Below are 10,011 nucleotides of genomic sequence, written 5' to 3' on the forward strand. Positions count from 1 at the left end.
ATCCTCAATGGAAGTAACGATGATGCCGGGGTCAGTTTCCAAACTTTCCGTTCCATCATTATTATTTACCAGATTCATCAGTGGATCGTTCTTGCACTCTGGAAGATCGGTGACTACAAGAGTGCCCGTGGCCAGGATGCTTCTCCCTACAATGTCAAACCCTTTGATCTTGAAACACGTAGATCTCACCACTGACATGTGATTTTAGAGAGCTGCCGGTCAAATTTACGACATCATCGCCGGACAATGGGATGATACCTGCGGTGGAGGAGGTAAGTTCAAGACTTCAACGCGTCAACACATTTTTAATGACGCTCATGATACCTCCCCTGTGCAGTCTGGTGGTCTAGCGCTCATACGTACAAAAACGCTATCACAAACCAACTTTTCCTTCTTACTTCCGCTAACGGATTTCTACGCAATCGAAACCCTACATACCTCGCCAATGCGCAAAAGGTGAGGCTTATTGAATGTTCCGCGTCTTGTTATGGACCATATACTCATCAATCCCTCTGTTACGGATCATAGACTTGGAATTGGCGTCAGTATCATTTTAATAAGCTTCAAGGTGAAACACTAATTAAGATTGTCCATACAGTCAAGGCTTCCGGAATGCGCAATTCTGAAGGACTCTTCAACGACGGACTCGACTTTAATACATGCCGGAATAACGGCCAAGTGCGCAACCACCAATATCACTATAGTTTTAATATTGATCACTCCCCGATGATTTAGACCACCTGGACATATAATCAAGGTGTCATAGCGTCCGGCTTAGCCAACCTTTATGCTGCCACTGGTGATGAAAGCTTGCTAGATGAAGCCGAAATTACCCTGGATGCAACCATCCGGCGTCTTTCCGATAATAATATCCTCCGGGAGTCTTGCGATAATGCTGCTTCGGGGGGTGCGGTTTGCAATCAAGACCAGGTATGCTTCACCAGCTCATGAGACTGTTGGTCACTCTCTGACAGTTTTCCATGTTAGCAACTCTTCAAGGGTTTGTGGACGAAACATCTCCAGTATTATCTCGACATGGCCAATGATGCTGGACGTACAGCCAAATACGCTTCTTTCTTGGGTTCCCAAACCTCTGCCGTTTTCCATTTCGGAACCAACGCAGACAATGATGTTGGTTCGGTGTGGTACGCACCAAACCAAGGAGGGTCCATCTTTACTCCAAAGACAAGCGCTAGTGGTCTGGCCGCCCATGTGGCAGCCGCGAAATATGCCCCATGTTAGGTATACGGGTATTGTACAAGAGTTTATCAGAGAAAAAATAAATAAATGAATGGTATCAAAATCAGTAACAAGAGAGTTGCTAAAGAACCCCGCAGGCCAGGTGAACAAATGCATACACTACTAAGATATTAAAGATGGAGGAAGACGACCCGAATCCCCTCGTGTACATTCAACAGAACGGAACAACGTTGCCTTAGCCATCGCCACTGTCGCTGACATCGCTGTCTTCACCAGCATGCATCTTTTCCCGCCCGGGACTCGAGGACCCAGCCCGCTGTTTTCCTCCAGTTGAATGAGGGGCGATCGGTTCAACTTCTTCACGTATGGTCGCTTCCTCGGGTCCTTTCCATTTGCCTTTCTGGGTATAATTATCGTCTCTGGGTGTGGCTCCGTCGAGAGCGCGCTCCAAAGCTACCGATACACGTATTCATTTATGGACACACACAAACAGAAAAATAGTTACACACCTTTTTCCCCTCGTTTCTTGAGTCGCAAGGACATCGCCTTGGTGAGAGAGTCTATATACGACTCGTACTTGACGATCTCCTTTAGAATATACCTTGATTTTTTCTCCCAATTGAATTGTGCTTTTTGAGAGTTGGGTGATCTGGGCTGATACTGGGAGAGCTCAACGTTAGATAGTGTACAGTATTCTCAAAAAAATACTTACCAGATTCATCATCGGATGGCGCAAGTCATTATGTTGCTGGAGATCTTTTTTGAGGAATGCAACATGCTTTTTAAGCGCTTCCAGCTGTGCCTCCTCATCATGAGCACTCGAGACGGTAGGCGGTGCCGGTTCCTTCCAATCTGCGATGAAGGTTTTATCCACATAAGGCGAACTTGCTCCTCTCACGGTCGCAACGCCTTCCTTCCATGCGAGTTTGTAGCGACTACTTCTTGTGCTCCGACCACTACGAATGCTCATAGAATCGGAGGTATCGGGAATTTCCCGAGGCGCGTCATTATTGGATGCCGATCGATTATGAGAGTAAGGATCCGCGACTCTGTTCCAGCCATACTCCATATTCGACACGCCTCCTGCAAGCGGTTCCTTACTAACTCTGGCAGCCCAGTAGTTACACGTAGAAACCCACTCGTTCACCAATTCTTCCGTACCAGCTTGAAAGAAAAAGACACCACCATTTGGGAGCGTCAGGACCATGCAGTGAGGCCGATGCCTGTCGTATCCGGGTGGAGGTAATGCGTGTGCCAGGGAATGAGTTAGATGAAGAGTTCCAACAGAATTTGCGTTTGACTATATGATAGGTTGGTGATTCAAAAACCTCGACAGACAGGCAATGATATGAAAACTCACCAACCAATTTCCACCCCCAACTGCGCCCGAAGTCCCAGATGAATGATCACCAAAGGTGAACATATTCAATTCACCCTTCTGTATAACAACGAAAACGTCCATCCAAGTTTTGTCTTTCGCGCGTTTGCCACCTACGTCGGAAAAGTGTTTACGGCAAAGCATGCCTTCCTTGGCCCAAGGCGCTCCCAATAAAGCCAGTTCTTCATCCGATATGCTGATAGTCGTTGAATCCGATTCCTCGCTCTTGACGCTGCGGTCATCGTCTTCCTGGGCCTCCCGAATGATAGTATGGGAAAGATTGCGTGCAAAGCCAAGAGTAGGCGTCAGGAAATTTGGCGTGGATCCGTACATGACCTGTTCGAAAACATATATAAGCTTTTACATAGCCAGTCAAGATGTGGACAGACCTCGTGAGCTGAGGTAGCAAAGCTAGGCGCAGGACTTGCACGACCATCAATGCTACTGACACTACTGTATGGACTAACACCCGTCTGTGTTGACAGAAGAGATTGCCACCCCCGTATACTGGCGCGCTTCAGGTTCTGGTTCGACCTCAAGCTTCGATTCCGCATCATACCAGAACCAGGAGCGTGAGATGACGCGTTGGCGCGACCAAATCCTGTGTTGAGGGGTTGAAGAATCTGTTGGCTTTTGATAGCATTATACATTTCCTGGAGTCCTTGAATCAGACGATCGGTAAAAAGAAAGGGTAAAAATCCAATGCCACCTTGAGAAGACTCTCCATGTCGTCCTCCCAGCCACGACCATAAATTGGCTGGGATGCAGGGCGCTGATAGTCTCGGCCAATAACCTGTCCTTGAACCGAAGGGTTGCTACCGTTTGTCTGTTGGATTATGACATCTTTTGATATGCTATTCCAGCTCCTGATACTGTCGCTTCGCTTCGATCGAGAAATCGTTTCTGTGTCGTCTGATCCTGCACCACGAACACTACTTGAACAATCGTCATACGTAAGATCAGACGAGGAGAGAGCCCCAGGTCGGAGTTGTGCTTGGATTGTCGCCATGGTATTCCTGACAAACTGGCTACGAGACATACGGGATGTAAGCTCGGCGACGTGAAGATCAGTGTTCAACAACAATATGGAATAAGCAACAGCATGCACAATATCTGACAACTTGTCAGACTTGAGCAAGGTCAATAATAATGAAGACGCACTGGAACTCCCAAACAGACCCCCAGGATTGCAGTCCCAATACCTTCGGCTGAATTCCTCTAAGATACGATCTACCTGTTGCGTCTCTGCTTTCAGGAAAAGTTTGGCACAAAAACGCCTAAAACGAGGTGAGTTGCAAACAAGAGCTGGACAATGACTCATACCTAAAAGCAACATCTAGCCGCAAATCCGCAAAATCAAAATTCTCCATATAATATCGTAAAGAAACTTTATTGATACGGCCGCTTTTATCCAAAGAGGTGCAATTAACCGCGTATCATCAAAAATGTTCATGAAACGCAGACTTACTGTCCTCCCAACCACTCAGCAATCTTTTCCTTCGCAAGAAATTCTCCATTCTCCTCCCAACATTTCCTCGCCAAATCCTTGCCTTTCGTTTCGAGTTCGGCCTCATCCATATTCGAAGAATGACTGGACGATGGGAAGCGAGCTAATGCCAGGTCATTGACTGATAATTCCTGTTGCGAACTCCGTCGCTGTGACACTTTGATCGTGATTAGTCGTTACACCGGCAATAGAGGTCCAAAAATGTGCTTACGCATGCGCATGCGGGCATCATCAATAATAGGAAGAAGAGAGGGCTCTGAGCTGGAAGCAGTGGAACGATGTAGCGTTCGAAGTCGATTGGCTTCTCGGGGACTTCCTAGCCCATCAGGACTGGCACGGGGTTTCAACAAACCAGGGGAATGCATGGAGTAACTTGGGCGAGGTGAAGAATTGGCGCTCCCGGACTCGGAAACGCGATTGGGCAACTGAAGTGAAGAAGTGCGAGGAGGTACAACCGTAGGATCAGGTTCCGTGTTTTTCTTTTCTCGTCTATCGGTACCATCCTGGGACAACCTGCGCGAATTGACAGACTCCCTCGTCTTTTTTCGATATGCTTCTTGCCGAGCAGGAGTCGACGGGTCTTGCAAGTCTAGAGTAGTATTAGAATTAGACTCCAACTGCGACAGCTCGCCTTTGAACTGATCAATAATGTTGTGAAACGTGGTATCTTCCCATCCCTCCGTTTTACGTTGCTCAGTCATATGTCGGGGAATAGGAGTAGGAGGAAGGGGTGAAGTTGCCGAAGAAGTGGTTGCAAGCTTCTTTAAATCTGCATCACTAGCGCTCAAGCTTCTTCGTTTCGGTGTTACATTGCCATTCGAAGCCGTCGTCTTTTTTGACGCAGCTTCTTGCGCAGCTGGAGGTGCCTCCACAAGTACCATGGACATATCAGTTTCTCCACTCCCACGTATCGAGTTAGGTAAGATGGGTGGGAGAGGTTTCGTCATATCTAATTTGGGAGAGGTATGTGATTCCGAGGTCGGCAGAATAGATTGTCGACGTTTACTGGGTATCGGGGGAGGGAGAGCAAAAGGATCGAGAAGCCGTGAAGATGAACCCGTTTTCTGAATACGTGCAACAGTAAACCAGTGAGCCTACAAGTAGCGAAAGTGAACAACACATCGACTTACGCTCACGCTCCTTTCCCTCACGGTTTGAGTGCCCAACATCTTGCCCCAAAAACTTCGTTTGGAATTCTTAACTAGCTAGAAAGATTGAAATAAGCCAGTATTCAAGTATAAACAGCAAAGAAAAGCCAAAAAAAACACCAACTTTTGGAGTTCCTGTTTCCTGCACACGTGAACTTGATTCATCATGACTTTTCAAAGGTGACGGTGACCGAAATCCAAGACCAGCACTCGTCGACGATCTCGGCCTTTTCGTAACGTTTGAGGAACCCCCAGAAGATCTATCCAAAGCTGGCAATGGCGGCGCAGGTTCATCCTTCCTATTCTCCCTCTCTTTAAGATGTTTGTACTGTTGCGCATTAACCACACCACCTCTCTCTCTCGCTTTCCGCACCAATGTAGCCAGATCCGGACTGCTCGACGTTCCAGGTGACCTATAAATGGACCTTCGATTGGTCTGTCGTTCAGAGTTGTCATCGTTTGATTCATAAAACGCGTCGCGTGGTGGTTGAATAGGGGTTGCTGTGTTTGCAGACGAGGGATGATTAGTAGAAGCAGTGGCAACAGATGCAGGAGTCGGTGGTACAACGACAGGTGTACCAGGTTGGCTTTTCATAGGAGTGTTCGTTCGAGGCCTGGGGCCAGCCGGGCTGGGACTGGGGGTATAAGGCGAGCTATAGCTGCGGTTGAGTGGTGGAGAGTTCATATCTCGACCCAATTTGTCGACGTCCACCCCCTCTCGAAGCAACACCGTGCCCTCTGTCCGCAGAGCCTTCTCAAAGTCTAGATCCGTGCGAGATATTCGATGTGGCATATTCTCATTTGTGAGATCGTCAGAAGCCACGGGCTGAAGGCGTGGTGGGTGTGCACGGGAGGAAGACGCTGCTGAAGAATTAGAACCTTGAGCTGCGCTCGCATTGTATCGGAATAAGGAAGCCAGAGTTGAGTATGATCAAACGGGGAATTAAAAAATGGCTGGTTGCACACAAAACTGAAATGAGCTACGGGCTATGGAGGGAGTGGTGGGGGGACAACCTTGTATATGTCGTGGGCACATCAAATAAATCACACACTCCATCTGGACATTTGATTACTCTTTTCATGACTACGTACTTCCACAGGCTTGCAAAATACAATAATCTAACTGCTAGCATAAGAAATACATCCTATCCATATATAAGTCAAGTAGATCTGAAATAACCACGAAATATTCGACTGCCATAGTCTAAACCCCCACAAGAAATACCGCCCCAGCATAACTGTTCTAAAAAGAATATACATACACACAATGCATAAAAATGGAGCACACGCGTGCCTTACGGCGTAGAATCTGTCAGACCCGATGTCCGTCTTTGCCGTTTCATTGACATTGAGCTACTTCCAACAGCGCCACCGCCTCCAGCAGCAGCTTGTGTCACACTTACCCTCTGATTGGCAGCCAATGGCATTCCTCGCGCTGCCGTTGATATTGTCGAACCCGATTGCGAGCGAGGACGCGATGTCGAGGATGCAATCTTGGGTAGCACCGTGCCTTTGCGCGAACTGCTGTTGGTGTTACCAGATGCACGATTCCTGGTTACAATGTCAAAACGGCGGGCTAGCAATGAGAATTTAAATTTTGCATACCGCTTCTTGATGACGTCCGTCTTCAGGGAAAGCGGTCTAACAACACCGTGAAGTTTCTGCAGCAACAGTGAGTAAATGTCGATAGCACGGAGATTCATAGCAACCCACGTAAAATAATCCGCATGCGTTACCTAGAAGCACAATATTTCACTAGATATCATGGAGAATTATAATGGGATGCTTACATAGGGGCTGGCCTTCGGGGTCCCTCCTCCATAAAGGTGTGTTTGTCGTTTGGCAATTCGTGCATAACGTAGGCAGAGGGTCACCATCTTCACCGCTTTTTCCGCTGCGTTGAGCGCCACTCCCACTCCCACCTTCCTCCAACTGACTCGCACTTGAACTAGTAGTACCCACTCCGTTCGTTTCAGGTGTAGCCGTTGAAGATCTCCCATCTGCGTTGGCTCCACCAGAAGAGTTAGCGATATTAATATTGTTCGAAGTCGACTTTGCCCGTTGAACCTCCTGGGCTCCCTGTTGCAAAGACATGTACTTCCTCGTCTGATCCGTCCCCCGCCTCGATGGTTGAGACTGAGAGGTGTTGCCACTCGTGCCAACACCTGTCCCGCCGGGGCTGTCCGCTGGAGGTGGCGTAGGAGCATTAGAGGTATTATATGATCCGGGGCTAGCGGTGGGACTCGGTCCAATACCATTGGTCCATCCGTCACTTCCAGGACTTAATCCACCTGGATTCACATTCACTGTGAAATCTACAATCTGCGTCGGATCGACGTGCGTAAACGGTGAGATGTTGAGAGGATAGACTAAACCAAGGCCCGCTAGCTGGCGATAGTCCAATCCAGAGTCGTCCACCATATTTGCCGCACTCAGCTGGGCATAGCCCTCCGCCATAGCGGCAGAGGCAGCGGCAGCGGCTGCTGACAAACCTTCGTGATGATTATGGGACTGGTTGCCACGAACAAATCCTCGGGTTGGAAACCCCTGACCAGGAAATTCAACGCGACTGCCATCTGCATTACTGGAACCGGCATTCGTAGCTCCACTCCCGCCTCCGGCGCCAGAGGTCCGAAGACTGTGAGAGAAATCTGCACTTGCACTGGTTTCGGAAGAGGGAAGGTCGAATATACCATCGTATGCTGGAAAGGAAAAATTGAACGAGGAAGTGGGGAACGGATTGTTGTTTTCTGAACGCTCTATTGTCCTTGCGTTTGCCGAGGTTGATTGCGCCGTATTGTCGTTCACGTTTGAGGGGTCAGAGCGCAATAGACTATCGAAATGAACATTCTCGGCGGGACGCTTCGTGCCCAACAGACTTTGCAGGGGTGGAATTGGCTTTCCGTTCACTTGATGGCGACCTCCTAGGTTTTGTAGAATTCCTTCCCTAGAAACTGTGTGATCAAAGCTCGTTTTGCGTACATGTCGAGGGAACCCTCGCAGTTCAGGAGACGATACTCTGCTGGGCATTTTGGAAAAACCGTGCAGTCCAGTGGCAGGTAGTGACGCGGGAGCAAACGAGTCATCGAAAGATGTCGGGGGATGCAATTGCATCATGTGGTGGTATCGACTGTCGGTGGGAAAGTTGAAGGAGCCAGAGTTGCGGTCAGCTGGGTCCTCAAGGACAGATGACAACGGGTTGTTGCTGGCAAATGGGGGACTCGGCTTCCCAGAGGACAAAAGGGAAGTACCGGGGGAGGCCACATTGTACGCAGGTTTGGACAACCACCTCCCGTAGGCATGATCTGGCCGAGAATGCTCGAGTGGAGCAGACGAGAGCGTAGGAAACGTAAACTGGTTTTCGTGAGCTGGCGGTGGTAAAAAACCATATTGCTCAAAGGACATGGCAGCATCGGCGACGCGCGAACGAGAACGACTGGTAGGCCTCCAATCCATCGATATACGAGATCTTGACCGACTTATAGCCCTCCAGTCCATGGGTACGGCACTAGAAGGGAAAAGAGGCGGAAGGATAGGTGGAAGCGACGTAAGCAAAAGGCTAAGCTTGGCGATGGAAAGCAAACGACGACTCACTCATCCTCTTCGAGACCATCCTGACTGGTTCCGTCAAAGCCAAGTACTCGGACCCTTGCTTTTCCCTTATCAATTCTACGCCCACGTTCACCTGTTTCATTTCTGGCCTCGGGGGTGCCATTGCTTGATGGTTGATCAGGCGAGACATCCGGTGTGCCTGGCAGCTCGTTGGTCAGATCCGCGTTCAACCTCGCTTCTTCATCCTTTTTCTTCTTGAGAGCAAGCGCCATCATCCGCCAAGTAAGATTTTCCATGCGCTGGGCGTGTGGAAGCTGAGCCTTTTGACGAGCATACATCTTCCAGACTTGAGTGGCAAGAGGGTCCTCTTTGGCCATCCTGTCAAGATCGGCCTCGTGATCTAAAAGATGAGTTTGGAGGCTGGGAGAGCCGGATACACGAGGGGAGGTGAAAGGGCTGGTTGCTTCTGGAGATATAGAAGTACCTTTGGGATTGAAGAGATCGTCGGTGAAGAGGTCGCTAAACATGTTGGATTTGGACTCGGTAGCGGTGGAAGCGGCAGAGACGGGAGATCGGAGAGTGCGGGGAGTGTCCGCTGCTAGAAGAGAGGCTGAGCCATCGTTCAAAGCATGAAGCGGTTTCTGCCGCGAACGCGTTGCGGACGCAGATGACATCCAGAGCGACGGGGGCAAGCCGGTACTCGAATGCTCACCTGGGTAGGACAGATCAGGGGTGTAGGGGACAGGTTGAACGGAAGGGTGGCGGAGATTTGAGCTAGAAGGTTTGGATTGGTTGTAGCGCGGGTTCCCATGGGGGATGGAAGTGGGGTCAAGAGGGTGGGCTGTGTCATCGGGAAACGAGCGAAGAGTGGGGCGCTTGCCATGAACTAGGGATGGCATTTGGGTTACACGGGCTGCGGCAAAGGCGGGGCTGGGGGATCGACTTACAAGAGGACGGTCTGTCTTTGTGAAGCTGGGGACTCTGGCGTGGATGGGGCGTCTTGTATGGGAAATGAGAGGGATTGCTGGCACCGTACGAGGACGAGGGTTGGGACCAGGAGCCGGGCGTGGAGGAGAGGGAGGGGGCGGGAGAGGACGAGGTGGACGGGTGGAAATCGGCGGGAAATGCGGGCACGTTGAAGGGCCCACCCTGGGGAAGATGGCCAAAGACGCCGCTGGCGGCGAGAGCAGCGTTGGTGAGCCAGTTAATCTGGTATACCAGCTAAT

At 49.8% G+C, this 10,011-nt stretch overlaps 3 protein-coding genes across 3 annotated transcripts; all 3 read right to left on the bottom strand.

Moving 5' to 3' along the window:
• Positions 1 to 985: 985 nt before the first annotated feature.
• AGABI2DRAFT_192605 (hypothetical protein) lies at positions 986 to 4,215 on the bottom strand. Its single transcript, XM_006461003.1, has 9 exons — positions 4,047 to 4,215; positions 3,902 to 3,982; positions 3,740 to 3,855; positions 3,288 to 3,691; positions 2,968 to 3,231; positions 2,561 to 2,914; positions 1,913 to 2,500; positions 1,710 to 1,860; positions 986 to 1,653 (listed from the first exon to the last, which is right to left on the bottom strand). The coding sequence occupies exons 1-9, from the start codon at positions 4,154 to 4,156 to the stop codon at positions 1,436 to 1,438; spliced, it is 2,286 nt and encodes a 761-aa protein (XP_006461066.1). The 5' UTR covers positions 4,157 to 4,215; the 3' UTR covers positions 986 to 1,435.
• Positions 4,216 to 4,504: 289 nt separating this feature from the next.
• Positions 4,505 to 4,807, bottom strand: AGABI2DRAFT_192606 (hypothetical protein; the record flags this gene model as incomplete). The annotated part of the gene is made up of 1 exon (XM_006461004.1): positions 4,505 to 4,807. A coding segment is annotated over exon 1 (282 nt), but the record flags the coding sequence as incomplete, so codon positions are not given.
• A 1,483-nt stretch (positions 4,808 to 6,290) lies between these two features.
• On the bottom strand, positions 6,291 to 9,959 carry AGABI2DRAFT_221510 (hypothetical protein). The gene is made up of 6 exons (XM_006461005.1): positions 9,733 to 9,959; positions 8,828 to 9,671; positions 7,024 to 8,741; positions 6,947 to 6,969; positions 6,839 to 6,894; positions 6,291 to 6,784 (listed from the first exon to the last, which is right to left on the bottom strand). The coding sequence occupies exons 2-6, from the start codon at positions 9,457 to 9,459 to the stop codon at positions 6,529 to 6,531; spliced, it is 2,685 nt and encodes an 894-aa protein (XP_006461068.1). The 5' UTR covers positions 9,460 to 9,671; positions 9,733 to 9,959; the 3' UTR covers positions 6,291 to 6,528.
• Positions 9,960 to 10,011: the final 52 nt, after the last annotated feature.

The sequence above is a fragment of the Agaricus bisporus genome (assembly GCF_000300575.1).
Source record: "Agaricus bisporus var. bisporus H97 unplaced genomic scaffold AGABI2scaffold_5, whole genome shotgun sequence".
NCBI lineage: Eukaryota > Fungi > Basidiomycota > Agaricomycetes > Agaricales > Agaricaceae > Agaricus > Agaricus bisporus.

Excerpts from the sequence above, each read along its gene's own strand:
- AGABI2DRAFT_221510 (XM_006461005.1), bottom strand. The coding sequence starts at position 9,459 with ATGTCATCTGCGTCCGCAACGCGTTCGCGGCAGAAACCGCTTCATGCT. Across the intron at positions 6,970-7,023 it reads CCCCGAAGGCCAGCCCCTAT|GTAACGCATGCGGATTATTT; the intron begins GTAAGCATCCCA and ends TTGTGCTTCTAG. Across the intron at positions 6,785-6,838 it reads ACGGACGTCATCAAGAAGCG|GAATCGTGCATCTGGTAACA; the intron begins GTATGCAAAATT and ends CATTGTAACCAG.
- AGABI2DRAFT_192605 (XM_006461003.1), bottom strand. The coding sequence starts at position 4,156 with ATGGATGAGGCCGAACTCGAAACGAAAGGCAAGGATTTGGCGAGGAAA. Across the intron at positions 2,501-2,560 it reads TTGGGGGTGGAAATTGGTTG|TCAAACGCAAATTCTGTTGG; the intron begins GTGAGTTTTCAT and ends CCTATCATATAG. Across the intron at positions 1,861-1,912 it reads GCCATCCGATGATGAATCTG|TATCAGCCCAGATCACCCAA; the intron begins GTAAGTATTTTT and ends GAGCTCTCCCAG.